This window comes from Magnolia sinica, chromosome 7, assembly GCF_029962835.1.
Source record: "Magnolia sinica isolate HGM2019 chromosome 7, MsV1, whole genome shotgun sequence".
NCBI lineage: Eukaryota > Viridiplantae > Streptophyta > Magnoliopsida > Magnoliales > Magnoliaceae > Magnolia > Magnolia sinica.
Genome location: NC_080579.1, coordinates 29,019,987 through 29,043,296, shown reverse-complemented (window position 1 = coordinate 29,043,296; position 23,310 = coordinate 29,019,987). Strand labels below are relative to the sequence as shown.

Sequence of the window (23,310 nt, the reverse complement as noted above, 5' to 3'; positions counted from 1 at the left end):
CACGCCAAGGAAATAGTGGGGATGAAACACCCATGGTTGAAAACTTCACATGGCCATAAAATTTTTAAACCAAGATATATTTTTCTTTTCATTCAATGTGAAAATTTGAAAGGTTGTTGATAAATAAATATCACCGTGGGGCCTAAGAACGTTTGAACCACTTCAACAGTTTCTTGTGGTGTGATCTGCTTGAGCCTTGGATATAACTCGTGATCTAAGATGAGCCCGCGGAATCAACATACTGCATGGACAAAACACGTATATATATTAGTGTGGGCACCGCCATGGAGAGGCATTCAATCAACGCTGTTCTGAAAAGTTCGCATCACATGTCGTCACTGCCAACTTGCCTCCACGTATAAAAAGCGTCACGGGTTCTCCTTGTGAAGAGTGCCATTCCCGTCTCTCTCCCTATCATTCAGCCATGGCGACGGGGACGACAAAAGAATACCTCCTCCTCCTTCTTCTCCTTCCTTTCTTCCCTTTCAATGACGTGGCCTCCGCTGCTAGCCCCATCAAGACAGTAGTGATCCTTGTGATGGAGAACCGTTCATTCGACCACATGCTCGGTTGGATGAAACGTCTCAATCCCAACATCAACGGCGTCACGGGCACCGAGTCAAATCCTCTCTCAACCACTGATCCCAACTCACCTCGTTTTTTTTTCAAGGACCAGTCCCACTACGTCGACCCCGACCCAGGCCACTCATTCCAGGCCATACGCGAGCAGATCTTTGGATCGAACGACACATCGGCTTCTCCCCCGCCAATGAACGGCTTCGCGCAGCAGGCCTACTCCATGACGGGGTCCACGAACATGTCCGACAGCGTCATGAACGGGTTCCAACCCGATATGGTGGCCGTTTATCAGGCGTTGGTGGAGGAATTCGCCGTTTTCGATCGGTGGTTTGCGTCCGTCCCCTCCTCCACGCAGCCTAACCGGCTTTATGTCCACTCCGGCACGTCCTATGGCGCCACCAGCAACATTCCAAGGTACTCTTCCCAATCACAATAGAAAAACTTTAATACTCCGAAAAGCATGATGGATCATACGCATGCATTTAAAAATTACTTAAAAGTTACATACATGACATACAAGTCAAACTAAACCGTCCAGATTATGGATATCGGTTTTGATGTTTCATGAATAAAGAAGTATGATTTTTATTTTTATTTTTGGGTGTCCACGGACATTTATTAGATCATCCTATTTTGACCCAAAAAAAAGTGTCAGTGAATAAGAGTTATTTAACTAATCTAATTTTTCCTGTCTAATTTAACTTCATTTACGCTATTTATACAATTTTTTAATGTCTGTGTATCAAGCATCATGCTATGCCTGAGTATAAAATAACTTATCACCTACCAGCTGCTTTACCATCTTTCCTGTTAATGTGCTATTTATGTTGGACATCCATTCCATAAAAGAGGTGGCTCACCTAATTATTTTCATGGTGGGGCCTACAGAAGTGGGTTATTAACAGAAAAGATGGTTGGGCAGCTCCCTACAAATTAATGATGGTGCTGTTGCCTGTAAGTGACCAGTTCAAGATAATCTTAGAACGAATTAGGATCAACATAGAGAAATGATCCCATGCAGTGGCCAGCCAACATTTTATATACGTAGAACATCTGTTTGTGAAAATGCTGGACACAACATGATGATCACCTTTGTCAAAATGAGGCTGATCCGTTCATGTGTCGGCTACACCATTGCACAGAAATACCAGCGGCGGTCCATTAATTTTGGTGACATGTACTACCCCATGAGTGTTGTTGACAAGATTCTCACACCAGAGGATCATTATGCGTGGCCCACCTTGAGCACTGATTGTATATTATACGCACTTGTAAGGATTAATTAATGCGTTGGCGAGGATGGAAAATGCTGCATGTTCACATGTCGTGCGGTGGAAATGATCTTTTTCTTGATTAAACATGATAGAAAATGACACATAACCAACTTCTCTTTATAAAGGCTACTTTCATGTCACGGGAATACAATAGCTGTCACTTTATCTTGTATATGGACCGGAATGCTACAATGTCTGTTTTATGCAGGATGCAAAACACCCAAGCTCTACCCTCTTGTATATGTAAAACCAGTCTGTCCATTCCCGTTATAGCCCCAATGTTTACCCTACATTATAAATAATAATAATAATAATAACCAAAAAAAAAAAAAAAACAAACAGAGACCAATAGAAAACTCAGATGGGCCACACCAATTAGAACAACTAAAACTGCTCTCAAAACCAATAAGTTCACCTGTTGTGTTTCACCAGAATTTTGGATCATGCTGGTTTTGGCATCTTCCCTTGGGAGTGGATTAGGTGAGGCCATGCCTCACCAAGATGGTAACACTCTAGTGCAGCCATATTTGATTCAACCACATGCCACAGTCATAAATGGGACCACACAAAGCCTGTTAGAATGTAGTTAGGTTGAGTATGTACATTGAAAGAGGCTGGCCCAATCAAATCTCACCCATGGCCTTACCTTGTTGAGTTGGATTTCTTCTCTCTACATGCACCAGGGTAGCCCATATATAAGCCTATGGTTGGCATCCCATCCCCATTGTTTTCCGTGGCATGGTCCACATGAGTGGTGGATTTCATCGACTTTTGTCCGCCAAAATGGAAGAGAGAACTGGACGGTGTGGATTTCACCCCAGCCTATGGTTGGCATCCCATCCACCATGCTAAATCTACATTGTAGGTTGTAGGTTGTAGGTCATGGTGGTGTGTTGACGTCACCAAGTTTCGTGGGCCCCACCATGATATATGTGTTATGTTCAAAATGTCTATCCATTTGGTGAGATAGTTTTAAGGCTTGAGCCCAAAGTGAGTCAGATCCAAAGCTCAAGTGAACCGTCCCATAAAAAGTAGTAGGGATTGAATATCTACCATTGAAAACTTTCTAGGGTCTGGAAGTTTTGGATCAGTCTGATATTTGTTTTTTAACCTTCATCTAGCTCTGAGTAATCACATGAGAGGTGAATGACAAATAAATAACATAGCAGGCCCTAGGAAGGTTTCAATGGTGGGCATCATTGTCTCCACTAGTGGTGTGGTCCACTTAAGCTCTGGATCTGCTTCATTTTTTTTAATCGTGCTCTAAAATGTTCTCACGAAATGGATGGACGGTGTGGATATAATACATACATCATTGTTGGGCACACAGGACTTGGTGATGTTAATAAACAACCAAGGTTGGTGCTGTGTGGCACACCAGGCAATCCGTTTCCGATTCACAAATGTCAACTTGATCCAAAACTTTTGTGGCTGACGAAAAGTTTTTAGTAGTTGATTACTACTATTTTGTGTATTATGGCCCACCTGAGATTTGAATCTTCTTCCTTTTTTAGATCATGCTTTAAAATAAGTTTTCAAAACGGATGGATAGAGTGGATATAAGGCACATGCATCACGGTGGGCGCCATGTTCAGGAATCCCACTCACATTGGTGGTGGATCCATGATCCACCGAAGCGGCGCCCCACTACTTTTGTATGAAGAGGATTCCGTTCCCATCAAACACTACTTTTTCATATAAAAAAGAGAACAGAAAAACACGGAATCAGGCAAGTTTACATTCGCACGTTAGCATATATGTAATCGTGGCAAACGAGATTCGTGCTTTCCTTAACAGACGCGTCATGCTGTTTAGGTGCTCAACAAAATGTCAGTCCATTTCATTCTCACCCCTAGGGTGGACAGCGTCCATTTAAATGGCTAAATTTATTTCAGCCATCCATTTGTTTTGTGCACGATGGCCTGAGGTCAATGAGAGTTTGTGAGTTCATGTTGTCCATTGTTGTTTCTAGAGTGCACTTTGAAGATTCTGAATTGTTGTTGGATTACAACCAGCATCCTTAAATGGGTCACAATGAACGGTCATAGTACCGTAAGCCTTGCTCCGGCTTTAATTGGCTGAAAAGGCTCTAACCATGGTTTCAAGTAGGGATTTTTTTTATTTTTATTTTTAAATAAAAATAAATTAAAGACTACCTTATTATTTTGAAATTTGCATTCCGGTATCTTTTTCAAAAAGTTTTGAAAGAGGTTTTTCATTAACATACCTAACTTATTAGTTAAGGGTTTCTTTTTCCTTTTTTCAATACCTTCTCTTAGATAGCAATGGGATTAGGTAACATAATATTTCTAAATGACCCAAATGCCCTCCTGTGTTTTGTGCGGTTGAAAATCCACGGTCATATTTCAACAAACAAGGATTCCCAAATCAAAGCGACGGAACCATCTGACCAATGGTTTCGACCAGTGAAAGTGGGCCCACTTATTTTAATAATAATAAAAAAACCCAAGTATATTATCGAAAGTCTTGATTGTGGATACTATAGTACGTCTGTTTTCTTTAATGCTTGAGGTGGTCCATATGGAAGTATCCTCGGATTCGAATGCCAATGGGCCCCTTATTCATTGATCTAAGCTGTCGATCGCCAGGTAGTACATAATGAAAGATTCTAGTTGTTCAGCAAGTGGGTTCCACCAGGTAGACTGCCTGGCCAAAATCAAGCTGCCCCTTCCTTCCAACCCTATGGCCCACTAGATGAGAGCACTTGGCTAACTTTCAGTTTGGGACATCAAAATTTACATAATGAACCTATTGATGGACGGCTTGGATTTGATACCCATGAAGCAAGTCGGCACATTTGGTGGCTTGTAGTGGGCAGTCTAAGACTATCTGGCCGAGCCACATGACCACTTGCCACTCCTATTAAATAAAGAGAGACAATGGGTGCACCCGGACCCTTGCCACCATAGTTATACAACTCGGTGACCCAACTTGAAATTCGTCTGAATTAACTTGAGTGGACGAGATTTCGAGCCGAGCCTCCATGAAACTCAGTTCTTATCCTGAGTCGGGCTTGACTCAGTGTGACTCATGGAGCCAACATGATGACTCAGTCGACCTGACCTGACTCGAAATGAGTGGCTCGCTTCGGAGAGTGTTTCTTGGAAAATCCAAAACATTTCGACCAATGAATCATCATTCTCATTAAGCGTCAGCCATCTTCTTTAGATGCAATATTTGTCCACCATTGGCTAGATGCTTAGAATCGTCCAAACCTCACGGTTGTGTACCCATGGATGCAAGTGATGTGGATGCACAGGATGTATCAAATCCTGTTAATGTGAGATGGGGTAGGCTCATATGTTAGTTTTGCACCGTCGAAAAGATGGTGTTGACTACTAAAGTGTGCACATGGCATCATTGAAGGTAATCCAGACGTCTGAATCAAATGTAGGATACCTGAAATTTTGCGCTGATAGCATTGACCATATGAAAATTTCACTTGGAATTTGGACCACTCAATATTTTGACATTTGACCAATCATTTGATAACCATTAATTAGATATGGTTAGGATTAGATGATTGATGTGGTTTCAGATATATGCTCAACTCCTGGGCCTGTGAGCCGGACACGGTTGAGATTGGCTGGGACCCACAGGCCAAGCTGGGGTTGGCGTGCATGGCCTGATTAATTTTGGGATCAAGCTTGGGCTCAAGTCATTTAACTCGAACTTAGCTGGCCAAATCAATGTTAGAATTTTCGAAACACAGCGGAAACTAAGAGTTTCCAAAAACCTGAACTTTAGATTTTAGTCCTAAGGATCTCTTTTGGATATTATCAAAGTTTCTAGAATGACAAAACATAATCCTAAAAGTTAAAATTAGCTCCTATCAATGTTATCAAAAAATTGTAAATGTTGATATACTGATCTTTTAAATCTGAAACTCTCTCCTAAATCTATCCTAAATGAAGGAAAAATTAAGTAGGAGCCAAGAAGTCAGCCCTTAGAGTAGGGCCAATGAAGATGCACATACCTGTCCAAAGTGGACCCCACATGTGAGAATCTGTAATGTAAGGAGAGAAGGAAAGATATTTCCCTCTCTCTCTCTCTCTCTCTCTCTCTCTCTCTCTCTCTCTCTCTCTCTCTCTGCAAGTGACACGATAGGGGGTGGGACATCCAAGGCTCTCTCTATTGCTCCCTGTTTCTCTTTAAGATAGGATCTATTTGTAAGGAGTTAGGGTTTTAAGGAGACAAGAATTATAATACTTTCTCTCTTCTCTCTAAAATGATGCTCCAGAAGGTAGGACATCCAAGTCTCTCTTTACCACTTGATGTAGGACATGAAAATTAAATATGATATGCAAGATCTCAGGCTTGAGATCGTACTAATTCAAAACAATCCATATTAATTCAACATCCTACGTAAAAGCTCAAGCATTCAAACAATGGGAATCCGCACGGGTCCAGGCCTATACAAGCTAGGGTTGGATCTGTAAAAACTTATAAACCAAACGATGCTTAAAGATAAGTAATAATCATCTACACATGTACATCAATTAGTCCCTAATCCAAGGGATTCACCAATTTTAATTCAAGGAACCCTAGGGTGAGAAAATGGGCAAACAAATTAAGGATAATGCAATTTAGAATTAGGTCTTATGAAAAACAGGTATGAGATGGTAAAATAAGAAGAAAACCTGAATCGGAAGACAGTTCCCGCATGCGGATAGCGGGTCAGGCCTGACACACGTGCGTAGGGGCCTGACCGCACATGTAAGGGGGTCTCACACCTGGAAACCGACTCTTTGGCTTTAGTCGGCCAGTGGTGGGCTCCAAACCCCATAAGTTTCAGGTCAATACGAGCTACGGGCTGTGCGCGATGCTCTGCCAAAGTTTTACCCCTCTTGCAGGGCCAAATTGTGGAAACTGGCTGTAGGGAGAAGATCTGCTACAAAAACTGATGGATTCAAGGCGAGGATGGCTGTAAAAGGTGAGAACTGTGGATAATAGGCGATAGGGGCGGATTGGGATAAATGTGATTTTGCACCACGGTAATTAGCCCTTCGATGAAGGGAGGGCTTCGCACCCAATTGAATTTTTCCACAACTCAGGAACTCAGAAGAGTAAAAAATAAAAAAGCAAGAATTTTTTCTATTCATCTTCAATAAATAAAAAAGCTACAAGGCGTGCCTATTTATAAGAAAAAACCTATATCCCAAACTTGCGCCATGTGCGCAATCTATTACTTGGTGATGAAGTAAACCAAAATAAAAACTAATTAAAGAAATCTAATTCATCCATGATATTCTAAATAACATTATTAAGCAAAACCTAAAATATGAGATCAATCAGACTAGTGGGCTACGATCATGAGATCTCATGATGGGCTTTACTTGACTATTGAGCCCACTCCAACGAATCAAAATTCCGTTTTCTAACTAGGAGGCCCTCCCTGGACATCATCATTAATCCAGATCGATAGTGGGGCTCTCCTTCTCTTGGTGTACGTGCGTAGGGGCGGCGGTGTGCGTGTGCGTGTGCGTGTGCGCATGATGTCTCCATCACCACTCCTCTCCCTTAGGGTAGGATTTAGGGTTTTAGGAAAACATTGGTTATGCTACTTTATCACTCTACAGTCTTCTATATGCCCCATTGTATTGGAAGTTTGTGATCCTATTTTATCCTACCCACCCCATATCTAATCCAATACCTCCATTGTCATGGTCATCCATCATATACCCAATCTCCATGCAGATTAAGTAGTGGATCTCGAGATTTAAATTACGAATGATCATCAAGTGTGATCAAATTCATTTTAATAGTTGAAATAAAAATTTAATGCTTAAAAACTATTATAACACATTTTTAAAACCTTTTGAATGATGGGTTTAACTCAAAAACCACTTGAATGTTTGATCCTAAGATCTAAGCCATAAGATAGTTCTTAGGAAACTATTGGATCCCTTGTTGGCCCATGTGAGCCTTAGCCAAACCTTGATGTAATACCCAACTACACTCACTTTTGTTGTTTACATGATGACCTCGTAAAGTGAGAGCCAAACCACATGTAATCAAAACCTTAAATTCCTCACATGTCCTCAGATCCAAGGATTAATAAATTTTAGTATATCCTTAAGGCAATCATATTCTAGGTAGGATGGGCCTCCTAGTTTAGAGACTTGTACTCAATCCACCAATGCAGGTGTCTAATAAGTCCAAAACTATGAGCCTATTCTTATGGCACACTCACACTCCCACATGGGGTAAGATGAGGCACAACAAATTGTCTTCGTATCCCAACAATAACAACAACAGCAACAACAACAATAACAATATGTCTATGCTACAACTTGGTAGGTGGCCATGGAAAAATAAGCTCTAAAAATTTATAGCCCACTACTCTCCCTTTGTCAATGATTAATTGTTGTGTCTAATCTCATGTTCTCAAGGATAACTATATGAATTCCTCTCCTTTAACCTATATTCATGTGTGTTTAAGATACTCCTTCATATTAACTATTACATTGCAACCTATCAACATGGGGCCATGGTCATCATGATCTATGGACAAGATCATTAATATCACTGAATATCATCCATGTCATGGATAAGATTCACATTTATTTTTCAAGGCAAAATCCCAATAACTAGATCGACTCAACTTCATATGTTCATTTGTTATCATATCCTAAATTAATTTTTGATAGGTACTTGTTATAGAGCTCATCCGGTGGCAAAGGAATTTATGCACTAGTTTGGTGTGGACTATCATGATACTTTTCCCCTATTGCCAAGTCGAAATCATATTGAGTTCTGTTATCCATGGATGATTATTGTCATTGGCCTCTTCATCAACTAGACACTAAGGATGCATTTCTTCATAGTGATCTTCATGATGAAAGATATAAACGAGTCTTCCTCCAAGGTTTAGTTCTCAAGGATCCAAAGGGAAGGTGATCTTCATAATAAGAGATTTACATAAGTCTTCCTCCAAGGTTTAGATCTCAAGGATCTAAAGGGAAGGTATGTATGTTAAAGAAGGCCTTGTATGGCCTTAAATAGTCTTTTTATATTTAGTTTTTATGCTTAAAAAATGTAGTATCTCATATTGAATTTTAGCGTTATGCCTTTGATCATTGTGTGTTTGTGAAGAATGCCAGTTCGTCTCTCTCCTCTGTCTCTCTCCATATATATTTTGGTTGTCTATTTAGATGCCATCATTATGATTAGTGATGGTAATGATGAAGTTGGTCATGTTAAGGAGTTTTTGGTATAAAGATTTGAGATTAAACATTTGGGGTTTCTTTAATATTCCATTGGGATTGAAGGTGCTCACTCAAAATGGCATCATCATATATTAGTGGAGGTATACTTTTGATGTAATGCCCCTAAAATCCGACATTTGGGTATAGGGACTATGATTCCAAATTCGTGGGTGTGAGATAAATAATGTATGTGTCTTTTTTTTTTTTTTTTCCAATCCAAACTACTTTTCACATTCACATTCACTTTATATCCACATCTACATTCACATCCATACATATACTACAGATTAAACTGATAAACTAATCTATATTAAATTAATATCATAATACTAACATCCAAGTTTAAGTTCTCAATCACTGCTCTTTATTCTACTAACCAGTGTCTTAATAATCAACATAATGTTCATCCACATTGACCTTATTACATCAATTCCTTTTAATGAAAATTAAATTAAATTTTGATTATATATGAAATAAGTTTTCTATCATCATTCCTTCTTTGGAAAGTTCTCCTCGATATCGTCACTTGAAAGTATTTTTTTTTCAACAATAAAGGGTTGGATATAAAAGCTAGTGAAATAGCCTTGTATAGTTTATTACATATAATCCAATTAACAAAACCGTGTAAAGGCATTTTCACATAAATACAAAATTTAGAGTATTCAAATATAAAAGAATATCAACCCAAATCCTTTGATCCATGCATATAATGAAAGATATGTAAGTATGCATCAACTATCTTAGTACGGTTACCAGTAGAACATCCAGAGCTAGTTTCATTCAGTCGGGCCAATACTATTATTAAATCTCCATCGGCCTTCAAGCGCTTACCCAGTCGGCCTTGATCAAAGGATCATCCACCAGACTCGATAGTTGGTATATTGAAAACACATGGGCGCTCATCCAAACGGGGTACAATTGATGGAGTAAACAGTCTATTGCACACACTTGGACACTCAAACAGGGAATATTGCACACACTTGGGCTCTCGTCCAAAAAACAGGTAATGAGCCTATTGCACGCACATGGGCGCTCACCCTAAGGTAATCAGTAAGTCTGTTGCACACACCCGGGTGCTCTCCCAAAGGTAATAACTAGAGTTCTCATTCGTGCAATGCATGAATCAAATAGGTACCTTCCAAATCTTTTAGAATAATAATGAAGCACTCGGCTTTCTAGCCATTCCAAAGAACTAAAACCCAATCAAATTCTCAATGAACCGTAAAATTTCTAACAACAACGTAATTGAAGTAATTTCTATGCAAATCACCTAAAATTTTCACAAAATATAACTCTTAGAGATGCAATTCAAATACCAACATGAATTTTTCGATAATCATTCAAAATATAATACATATCTGATTTTTTCAACTTTCCAAATTATGAACTTCAATTCAAGAAATCAAAAAGTAAACTTATAATCTAATTTAAACAGTTTTGTAAACCGAATCAAAATACAATAATATGAGATTATCAATGTGATAATAGGTACGAGATAACTCACTTGTATCAACGCTACTTGATCAGACCCAAAATTTTGACATGACTTGACCCTGACTAAGTTCCAATTTAACTCAATTCGGCATAAATTTGACTTTAAACGATTTCTCCCTTGGATCTGCAACTTTTCTAGCGGGGGTTTTAGTCAAAGTTGGACTCAAAACCCATCGAATTTAACTTAACTCAGCCCAAGTTGACTTAGTGATTAAAGGCTCATTTTCCTCTCACTTTCTCTTCTTGATCTCTCTCAGATTTGTTTTGATTAGGTATCTCACTAGACTGCAGGTTTTATAGGTTTCTAGGGCTAGAAATTCCTGTTGGTTAAAGAATTTGGATCGGGTTGCATTGGTTTTACGTGGTTTGTGATTACGCACCGAAAAATCAATTTTGGATGTTGTTTTGATCAACGAATTCGCTTCTACACACAGGAAGGTTCTTGTATTGGATTTTAGTGATGGATTGCTGGTTGTGTGTCCTATCTGTTGATTTTCATAGATTTCAGATTGTGCCCCACATAAGATCATGCAATTCTGATTTCAAATTGGGAAGAAAGTCACCATTTAATGGCAGATTTGAAGTTGTGGCTTCAATTTGAACTTGCTGGATGGTCTGGATGGGTCATAGGAAACTCGTGGACATCAAAGATTGAAGGTCTGTGATGGTTTTGTCAATGGGTTCGTAAGAAGACCCATTTCAACATTTGCGACCCGCGAACACAAGAAACGGAGAAAATTTTGGATTTTGATGGTAGTGTTAGATTCCTCAATTTCTTACATGTCTTAAACCTCTCAGACCTGTTAGATGGCCATTGGATGGTTTGGATTAATCTTGAATCTATTATTTTAGCATTTCTCTCGTAAGAAGGCTTCACAGCGTGTGGATTTTTTGTTACACCAATATCCGCATGATCTCATATTGATTGGCTGTGATTAAATGCATGAACGACCTAGATCTGTTGAGGGGAAACTCTTATGGATTGGTAGTAATCAGTTTTCCTAATACTGTGAAAAGTGGAGGAAACAAAGATGATTTTGGTTTATACAGCAGAGCACGCTGCCCTGCTTTTCGTTTGTTCATTGTACGCTTAGGAACTCGACGGTTAGGATTGATGGATTTTGTTGTGTTAATGGTTCTAGAATTTTGAAAGAGGGTAGAAAGATCGAGTCTCCAATGGCTCATGTTGCGACGAATCACGACACTCCTTTGCCTGAGAAGATTGGACAGACATGATTGAAGGGTCAGGAAGATGGATGGTTTGGATGTTTGGGATATGTCTATTGAAGGGTCTAGATCTGGCGAATGATCTCTTAGATTGTAATTATGTTGGAATTCCAGAACTAGAAAATCAAAAGAGGTTTCAAACGTTTTTCGCGCACTGGGTTTCTTTTTGAGATTTTCAGTTCTTGCACGTGAATGCACATGCACACGTGTTGGTATAATTTAGAATCGGGTTAATATATGGGAGTGTCTAGAAGCCATGCTAATTGTGTTCGCTGATCTTATTGTCCAGTGGTCCATTTAAGGATTGGTTTAGATATTTATAAATCCATGTTAGTCGTTTAATATGAGTTGTATGGGTTGATCTTCGAATTTCAACGGTTGGATTTCTTCTAAATCAAATGTTGATAGTTTTGTGGGGTTTCTTCGGTATGTTGAGTTGTAGATGTATAGATGGTCTTCCAATTAATTAGATAGATCGTGTTCTTAGTGTACAAGGGTGCACGATGTAGAGTGCACACATGAATAACACATCTTTTATAGTTTTAGAAACTTTAAGATCTTTGGAATTCTTAGTGGGGGTGGCTAACATGGAGTGTGTGTACTGACATGGGTGTGTACTAACATGCTAACCCAAAAAAAACAAAAACCGACCTTTAAGATCTTTGGAATTCCTTCGGATGATTGAGATATTTGGAAATAGGTTTAGATGGGTCTCGATGTAAGATGGAAACCAATAGAGTCGTTGGGAATCATTCGTGGATAGTAAAGAGGATCGTTGTTCAATTTTTAGGTATGTCATCCAACGGATATGATGTAAAATCCGATGAACGGTAGATCTTAAGAGTTAGTCTCGAAATTGATAATTTATGGCTCAATTATACTAACATAGAATTGTGTGAAATTTCATCGTGATGAAGTTCCTAAAAATCAGATTTTTTGTGGTTCGATGCCAGGTATGAGCATATACACAGGACAAAGCTATGGATGATCATTGGTGTATTTTTACCCATTAAATTTAATTTCAATGGTACAAAATATTCATCTAGATAATAAGATCATGATATAATATTCAAATTTAAAGATGATTGGTCTAAAGGATTAAATCATGTCCATAGTCTATTTCAAAATGATGTGATGGTTTTTAAAAAAAAAAATCAGTGGTTAGATAGCTTGATTTATGGATGAAGAATATTCCCAACGGTTATATTTAGTCTAGACTATAGTTGGATGATCAAAATAGGCTAAATTGATGGATTTACACATGTATATTTGAATAAATTAATGTAAGCATTCATACTCGCGTGCATGTGTACATGTACCGAAATCTCCAGTCATTACATTCTACACTCCCCTTTAAAAGAATTTCATGCTCGAAATTCCAACACTTTTACTAGGTATTCATTTGAAGTTACTCTAATTACGGCGTATCTAAGTGTTCTTTATGTTCCTTATGAGGTAGGTTCATATGCGTACAAGTGTGTATAAGTGGCTACACGCACTTGGGTTGTTATGCTTGATCTTTTACATGTTACTGGATTACCTTGTTCATGTCCCTCTTACACTCATCAAAGTCAATCGTCATTTGTTCTCTAAATAGTCTAATAAGCTTGAGGATCTGAATTTTTGTATCGTCAATTGGTAGAAATATTAATTTACCTCTCCATTACTTACCCTGGAGATGAGAAACAAAACCAAACCTAAACCATGTATGGCATGGCTAGCCAAGTGAAAGATATTCTAGAACCTTGGAGATATGTATCTTTCAATTGGGTAGCCATGTTCATCAACCTAAATTCTATAAGCATAAATTTTAAAGCTTTGTAAACATAACAAATTTTTTTAGAAGTCTAAATTAATCAATTAAGCCATAAGATCACTATTTAGATATCATCAAGTTTCTTTAAAAAACTAAATAAAAAATTTTGAGTTCAGAGTTGCATTTTGATTGTTGCTATAAAAAAGCATGAGAATGTCGATGTTGTACCTTGAAAACAAAATATTTTCTCCTAAATATATCTTGGATGAGGAGAGGAGGAAATCCAACCCATAAATCCTAGAGTGAGGCTAGTGCAGTGCACAGAGATGCACAAACAATGGACCCGACATGTGTGGAAATGTGAATGTAAGGAAGTAGGGAGAGTGATGCCTCGATCCATTTAACATATTGTGGGAGTAAGATAAGAGTACCAAGACAGGTGGGTATGGGCAGTGATGGCTAGTGGGTATGGCGTTTGGGTGACCAAGGCTCTCTTTGATGTTCTCCTTTTAGAATAAAATCTTATTTATAAGGAGAAGTTAATTAGGGTTTTAGGAGAGAAACTACTATAATACTCTTTCACCTTACAACCACTATATCTAAAGCTTGCAATCCTATCTAAACATGTTCCCAAATGGTCTTTATACCTCCACTGAACATGTTCTTAATCCAATTCATATGCAAATTAAGTGATTGACTACAAGATCCCAATTGTAGGAATTACCATAAAGTGTGACGAATTTTTAATTTTTAATTTTTTAACAATTAAAACAAAACGGTTGAAAAATATTTGTAAAAACTACTTGAAACCTTTAGGGTAGCTATACCAGTGAAAAATTAGTTGATGGATAGTCAAATCTAAGTATCTCTAAGAGACCGGTGGATCCTTTGTTGGATCATATAAACCTCAATTGTATCCTAATGCATAAACCTGGTAACACACGCATGTAAGCCATTGTAATTGACTTCGTGAGATGGGCTAAAGCATATTACATCAAAAGCTTGAACTCCCCATATATCATCAAGTTTAAGGATTAGTCAAAGCTAGTGCATATACAAGTCGATCTAAAGTAAGCATGAAGGGTTTCTTACTCCAAAGACTTGAAGTGATCCACTAATTGCAAGTATCCAATGAGTCTAATACCAAGATCTCATTCCCATGAATACTAATACTAGTATGTAAGGTAAGGCACAAGCACATCGACTCATTATTGAACATGATGGTGAAGACATTTATCCCGACTTCTTGTCGGTTCCCTCACATAGGATGACTATATCAGACTTGCAACCATAGGTCCATCCTACAATCTACTAGGTTGTTAAGCGACAATAGAATACTATAATCCATGAAAATAACTCTCCCTTGACTAGTGGTCGTTGCACCCAATCTCAAATTCCCATAGACATCGAGAGAAATCTTTCCTTTTAACTTGTATACACATGATTTAAAATATACCCTGCATATTATTTATGACATAAATGATATGTCCACAAAGGAACTATAGTTATCATGATCTATGCGTGGATAAGGTAATCAAATTAACAGTAAGATTAACACATTGTCTTTACTGAGCACACAACACTAATACATTTGATCCGATCAAACATGTCAATTATGGCTGATACATGGAATCCATGTAGATACGTGGAATCCACCTAATAATCTTTATTCTTATCCACAGTTAAGACTTTTCTCATACAAGAAACAAGGTGATTGTTGTCTAATAAATTTGAGGAATCTACTTACTATCTACCCGGGCACTATGTTTTAAATCCACCTTTTGTTTTCAACAGAAACAATAGAAATTATTGATTAGCAGTCATTACATTACCCATGTAATTCCAATGGAATGCACATCCAAAACACTCCCTTAGATCTACGGTCTTACACCAGTCTCCTATCCATTGATCTTGATGCATGGGCCCAAAAGTCATTAATTCAATGGCCACAAGTTCAAAATCTAGTGTACTTCTTCCTAAAATCATCCAAGAACTAGGGCCTAATTCTCTGTTTGCCATTTCTCTGCTTGCCTTGGACTTCAGGTTGCTGGCATTGGGATACCCACAGAGGACGATATTCGAGAACATCGACGCTGCCGGGTTGTCATTCGGCATTTACTACCAAAACATCCCAGCCACCCTCTTCTACAGGAACCTCAGGAAGCTCAAGTACCTCACCAAGTTCCGTTCCTATGGCCTGGAATTCAAGAACCATGCCATGAATGGAAAACTGCCTAACTATGTGGTAGTGGAACAGAGATACATGGACACCAAGATTGAGCCCGCCAACGACGATCACCCATCCCACGATGTCTATCAGGGCCAGATGTTCGTCAAGGAGGTCTACGAGACACTTCGCGCCAGCCCCCAGTGGAATGAGACATTGCTGGTGATCACGTATGACGAGCATGGCGGGTTCTATGATCATGTGCCAACCCCGGTCAGGGATGTGCCTAACCCAGATGGGATCATTGGGCCTGAGCCGTTCTTGTTTGGGTTCAACCGGTTGGGTGTTCGGGTCCCTACCATCCTCGTCTCCCCATGGATCAACAAGGGTACTGGTAAGTAGTGGCCTCTCACACTTAAATTCTATTCCGACCTTGGTAGTGCTACTGCATGCATGTGGCGATCCAAACCTTCATTTGCAGGCCCATCATGGATCTCCAGTATGGCTGGCAACAGGCCGGTTGAGGCTAATAAGCAAAAGGCCAAGATTTTAACAAGCCTGTTGATGGCCCCCTGGTGGGCTTTAGATGAATGACTTGATCATCTGACCAGAAGCCCATGTAAGAATGCAGCTCTAGACTCCCCAGTAATTGGTTTGGGGCACAGTTCTAAAACTCAGTAACTCAACTCAAAACTCAGCTAAGTTAACTTGACTCAGCCAAAAATCAAGCCAAGTCACTAAGAAACTCACAAGCAAGCTCGACTCACTTCAAACTTGGGATGACTCATCTGGTCAGCTCAACTCATGTTGCTTGCCGGTTATTCCGGTTCAAAGAAAAGTTTCACGTAGTTTGTGGGATTCAAACACACAACCTCAAATCAAGAACCAACAGGCCAAGTACAACTACTGTTATTTAGCTTTGCTATTTTCATGTTCAAAATATTCTAAGTATATATAATTAGTGAAATACTATTCCTAATTTTATTATTAAATACTGAGTATATTTGAATTGAGTCTTCGAGTCGACCTGACCCAAATTGACATCTGAGTCGAAGCGAATTTTGAGTTTTTGAACTATGGTTTGAGGTATCTCAATGCCTTTTTTTTTTTTTTTTTTGCTGGCGTGGATCTACTACTATTAACTTGCCGAAGCTCACATGAGCATGGTTATTAAACTCACCGCTAAAGCTGTAAACTGGCCGTGCAAACCTGTGAAGGTTTCGGGGGCTTGACCCAACGTGAGTAGCTCGGGCTCGATTATCAGGATATGAGCCACGATCAGGTCTGAATCTTTAAGCCAAAGTAAATAAATAAATAAATAACGCTCGGTCCAGCTATTGCAGGCCGTTGGGTCCAGATCATTGAAGTAGAACAAACCTGTATGAATGTGTACACACACAGTTTTGAGTTGCATGGTGAACGGAGTGAACTCATCTTGAGTGACATCAAGACATTCCATAAATGGGCCGGGTCCAGAACAAGCCCAAGCCCTTTACTAAATAGGCGCAACTCCTTTTACTAAATGGTCTATGGATTCTAGTCCAAAGTGGAACCTGACCCGTTTAAAATTTTATGATGCCTGGGACGTATCTGACCTGACATTACAAACTGTAACAAGGTCAGGCTGGACTGATCTGCCCTTGTCCAACTCTTTCCATTCTTTGAAAACAATAGTAGGCAAAGAGTCACCTCAGGCATGCTTTGTTGGTGTGTGTGTGTGTATATATATATATATTCTTCTAATTGAATTATATAGAACTTTCACGGGCAGGTTAGGTAGGGTAGGGTTCAACCAAACCTATCACCTAAGTGAGACCCTTTTTCTAGCCTGAGCTCAGCCACTGTTCATTTAGCTTCCCTTGAACCCAGGTTAGAAGCAAGTTGGGTCAGTTAACCCGTGGGCTGACCAGATCCATTTCTGCCGCTACCAGTGCCTCTGGAGCACCCAGCATTCATGACTCCATGTCATTTCTGAAAATGTGGAAAGAAAAAAATTGAAGAAAATAAAATGAAGTAGATCTTCACTGCCTAACTACGGAAATGATATAGAAAGCCATGGTGTGCCACAATGTGGGAAGCCACCCATCATAGTATTCCATATGATATTTTAAAACCCTTTTAAGCAAAAATAAAAATAAAATAATAATAATAATAATAATTGAAAGAAATAGAAAGTGACTTTATCTGCCACTTTCCCCTCACTGGTTGATGGCTTACCACATTGTGGTATACACCATGACTTACTGGCATTTTAAAAGCAATTTTAGGAAAAAAGGTGTGTGTGTGTGTGTGTGTGTGTGTGTGTGTGTGGACACACACTTGCCCCTCATTGTTGGTGGCTTTACCACATTGTGATACAGCATGACTTCCTGTATGGTTTCATTGGCATTCTAAGCTGTTATTAAACCTTTTACAAATTCAAGAAATGTGAGAACTGAAATGACTTGTAAAAATAATATTCATTTGTCTTGTTATTTACATGAATTTATTCCAATTGTTCGTGAAACAGTGGTTCATGGGCCCAACGGGTCGCCATTCCCTTCCTCAGAGTTTGAGCATTCGTCAATTCCTGCCACAGTGAAGAAGCTCTTCAACCTGTCCTCTCCCTTTCTAACAAAGAGGGATGCATGGGCCGGCACATTTGAAGGGCTATTGCAGGGCAGAAGTGAACCAAGAACTGACTGCCCAGGTTCTCTCTTCTTTTACTCTAATACCTTAGCTCAAAAACCGCATTTCAATAATCTTGGGTGAATAACACAAAAGTACTTGATCCTGTGGTAATGCAAACAGACAATGACTCTCACATGTTTGTCTTGATTTCTCTACAAGGTCAAAATCCAACTAATCCAAGTGCAAACACGTAGCGGCCGCATATATAGGACATTATATAGAAGATAGACAAGAGCTAATTGAAGTAACGCCAAAATGTTATATTCACCTTTACAAATTTGCCCATGTTTCACTTTTCTTTTTCCTTCCCCCTTTTGTTTTGAAAAATAAAAATAAAATTGATGAAATCAAAAGGAAAAGGAGACAGGATTAATCAAGTCAACATGTAAAATTCCCCTATACAAAGAGAAGATCCATGTGGTCCTTTGTTGGCCGAGGGGCAATGAAAATAACCTCCTGGGATTTGGCTAGAGTCATACTTTCTTCTCTTTATCCTCCTTTTATGTTTCACCCAAATACGGTCCCCACTGCCCATCTTTCCACGAAGAGAGCTTTTCTTTGAGGGAAATAAAAAATAAAAATAAAAATAAAAATCCCATGCCAATCTTCTAATAATTATCTAACCGCGCCTTCCTCTTGTTGTCCAGTTGTATTTATGTATTTTAGTGGTCTTCATTGCTCGGCCTATGGTGGGATTGTTCACATTAATTACATTAGTAGATTGAAAAGCTCCTATACCCATGATATTTTTGGCAGGTTTCCTTGCTCAATGAGATCACACCCTACAGAGAACAATTCTTTCTTAGGTGAGTTAGCACACTTGATTTTCAGAGAACACCTCACTTGTTCCCATGTATAGTTTTATACACATGACCAGACAAATTTCAGAGCAATGATACAAGTATGAATTCTTCTTATATTATTCAAATGCAAATTCCTCTGTTGGACCATGACTCAGCCCCTGATCTCTTACAACCATTGCACAGGAGGAGCTCCCCATGGATTTCTATTGGCCCAAAATCAGATTGATTGGGTAATCTGAGCTATATGCTTTAAAACTCTAAAAAAACCACTCAACAAAATTAGATTTCCTCGAGACTTGACGCAGGGATGGACATGATAAGGTCGAACACTATCTTTCTCAGGGGATAATTACTCCGAGTATGCGGAGTTTCTCTGGACTCCTCACAGAGATTCCTCGAATCCACAAGAAAAAATAAAAAATAGAAATAAATTCTAATAAATTTGAAAATAATTTGATTGATGATAAAAATGAAATTATAACCCTTTAAATAGTAATCTCAAACCTAGGAAAAAGTTTCAGAATCAAACTCCCTAAAAACGTGACTTACTATACATAGTAAACTTACTATTTATAGATGGTCATGATTTCTACTAAACTTCATGGTTTTTGGCAAAAAATAGTAAGTGTCCAAATTGGCCTAACTACGTTATCTCCTAATTTTTCTAAGTCATTTTCATGTTGGGCACGACTCATAAAGCTCAAAGGATCAAGAGTTATGATCCAATTAAAACTAACTATAAATAGTAAAAACGAAATTAAAATGGATTTTCAACCGTCGATCTGATGGAATCTTGTAAATCTGGCATGGGCAACATGAAATAGTGGGTTGGTTGGCAAAAGTAGCTTTTCCTACCCCAAAATCATATATGGTACGTCAAATAACTCATTCTGGTTTGCAAGATATGCTTGTTTTAGGGTTCTGACGGTCCTGATCACTTCCGCCTCCGATCGGGCCTTCTCTGGTCCATCTTAGACATGAAAGTGTCCACAATCCACTCTACATCAAGACTCAATAATAATAATAATAATAATAATAATAAAATTCAATCTGTCCACACGACATGGTAAAGACTCATTAACTCTCATTTGACCTGACTTGAGTTGGTAAAACTTGGAAAAGTATGTAAAGAAACTCATTAAAACTCAACTGAACTTGTGTCAACTAGCCAGTACTATACAATACTTATAGATTATATATAAACTTGGATCCACCTTTATAGGACCTGTATCATCCATTTGCAATTTAAGCTATTTTCAATGTTTGTTGTCTATCATTTATCACTCTGCCGGAGTATCAAAGTTTTTCTCAAAGGTCAGAAAAATTTCATAGTGGACTATCACCAACAAAATTCAATTCCCGCTCACTTCTCAAAGATTAAGATTAGACTTGCACAGAGATTATGCCCATTACTGGTGCCAAGCAGGAAATGTCTGGGACACAAAGTTCATGTCATGTGTACTAATTGGTACACGTGAAATCTTTTTTGTTTTATTGTTTTTTCAATCCATTAACTCTCTTGTTGTCGTTATTGAAATTACTGCAGTTCATCTCCCAACCCCAACAAGGATTCGAAACAGAGATGCGAATGAAGATGCCAAACTCAGTGAGTTCCAGGGCGAACTCATCCAACTCGCAGCTGTTCTGAAGGGGGACCACCTCCTGACGAGTTACCCTGAAAAGATTGGCAAGCAAATGACCGTAAAGGAGGGAAAGGAGTACATGGAGAATGCCCTCAATCGCTTCTTTGGGGCAGGACTCTCCGCAAAGAGAATGGGTGTGGATGAAGAAAAGATAGTTGAGATGAGACCCTCACTCACTACAAGATCCTCTCCTTCAACCACACACCCTTAAATACAACCTTAATGATTTTGTATTACGAAAATGTGTTATTAGCAGTCACAAGATAAGTGTTTGAAAGAAAAATAATTTGCAATTTTTATGAAGAAGAAATGTCTCCTCATAGTCTACTATAAGCTTCTTTGTTCCCCTTGTTTTGTGTAGGTGATGTAATTGTGTGATTGATGAGACTGAGAGTGTATGTTGTGCCTGCCTCAATGACCTTACATTTCTCACATGTATTGTTTGAAGTGGCAACCACCATCACCAATAGTTTTGGCATTCTCTCGGTAGTCACGAGGACCTGACTCAGTGTGAAGTTATACACTAGTTGGACAATAACACCATCTTCTGATTTGTTGTGTTTGAGACCTCTTACTGTTAATAATCAATGACTATTACTTATGGGAATTTCCAAACTTTGTCAAGTGGACCTGGTGACTATATCGTGTCGTCTACTTTGGATTTGTGGGACAATGTTTGTGTTATGTATCTTTCATCTGGTGGGCTCCAGCTGTTATCTTAGTGCATAGAAATTATCAACCTAAATATATGTGTCTACTAACAAAGATTAATAATTGATAATGAAATTAGAATTACTTAGAATTTAATTAAAAAGAATGCACCTGGATGGATCAATGAGTGAATGAACAAATTAAAGATATGGTAATAACAAACTCATTGGAGGCGCGGATCCATGTCACTTGTCGAAGACTATTCGTACTCGTTTCTCGACCTCGATTATCAATCCAAATCTCCTGCAAAAAAAAGCTTTTCGGATAAAACCACCAATTGGCAAGGAATGGCCGACTCAAAGACTAAGTGGTTGATGCTCACAATATCCCAACCTACGAATAATATAAAAAAATTTATGGAGGATTTTCCTGGGAAAGTACAGAGAGTTTGGAAAGATTGGATGTCACGCTCCAAACTCGGAAACCGAGCTCACAGAATTTCCAATCGCCAAATTCGGTGCCGACAGTTTCCATATTACCCCATTCTCGGCTCCTAGCGCCTATACGCTAGATTCTGATCCTGGGATCCTACAAGAAGAATTTTCCAACATATATTATCTCGTAAAAAGTATAACCACAAGTTTACCAAAATCACAAAGGCAACATCATCATCACATATCCACTAATATAAACAGTTGAATACAGTATTGAAAGGGAAATGCATATATCTATAATCAAAGCTCCAGAAGACAGCTGCACGCTCCAAGCTCGACGCTGCTGCGACCTAACGTCACCTGCATGCATCTATCGTGTATAAGCTTATAGAAAGCTTAGAGGGTGGTATAGGTGTGTACCCAAGGTAAGTGTCAAGTATGCAATATCAGAGCAATGCAGAAACATGCTGGTAAGACCATAATTACCATCAGCCTTATCCAGGCTATGCGATGCAAAGCATAATAAGCCAATATCATATACTGAGAAAACAATGTAGATCAGCTATGAAATGCGGAGTCATAGTAAGCCAAATATCATATACTGAGGATACAATGCAATATACAAATCCTGACTGGTCAACGAATACCGTCAACTTTATTTAGGCCATATAAATGCAGAAATATAGCAACCCAAGATGTCATATACCACAGATGTAATGTAATATGCGGTGCGAATGAAATGACCAAGCTGGAGTGTGAAGTCGGGATGATAATACGTAGTATCGCAAGCTATGGGGTTCATCACAAGGGACTGCTATCCAAACCAGTCTCATACCTAAATTTGGATAGCCAGATTCAATGTGGTAAACTCCTGATCTCAGGTTAGTTGCGCGCCCCAACCGAAATCCTAGCCACTGGGAAGGTACACAACAATTAATTGCGCACCACTAGCCCGAGTGGATAGTGAATGAATGAATGAATCAAATACTAAGTACACAACTGCTACTCAGTAAGTCCTTATATTAGTATCATACATCTCTAGGATTATCACCGGGGTCTAGTACAACCCAACCTGGCTACCGCCTTTGCCGGCCGCGCAGCCCAGTGAGTGGAAAAGACCTCACTAGCTGCCTGCCAATATCAGCCCGGCTCGTTGGTAGCGAACCCATTTGTGAGCTGGTCAAACTCAGCCTAGCTTACAGCCCCCTCACTCGGGCGAATAAGGCCACACCCCCTCCCAACCAACCATGATACAGTGAGAAGTTCGGCCTCCTAGTATTCGGCACTTGGCGCTCTTGTCTTCCACTCGGTTTAGATGCTGGAGCATTCCCTGACCACGGGAGTTTAGAGACTTTCACCCACGGACATTCAAAGTGCCCATAT

The 23,310-nt window shown here is 39.1% G+C and overlaps 1 protein-coding gene across 1 annotated transcript; it reads left to right on the top strand.

Annotated features, from left to right (window-relative positions):
- Positions 1 to 372: 372 nt before the first annotated feature.
- Positions 373 to 21,192, top strand: LOC131251257 (non-specific phospholipase C2). The gene is made up of 4 exons (XM_058251871.1): positions 373 to 993; positions 15,603 to 16,120; positions 18,236 to 18,415; positions 20,746 to 21,192. Exons 1-4 carry the CDS (start codon positions 425 to 427, stop codon positions 21,051 to 21,053), a joined length of 1,575 nt encoding a protein of 524 aa, XP_058107854.1. The 5' UTR covers positions 373 to 424; the 3' UTR covers positions 21,054 to 21,192.
- The last annotated feature ends 2,118 nt before the right edge of the window (positions 21,193 to 23,310 follow it).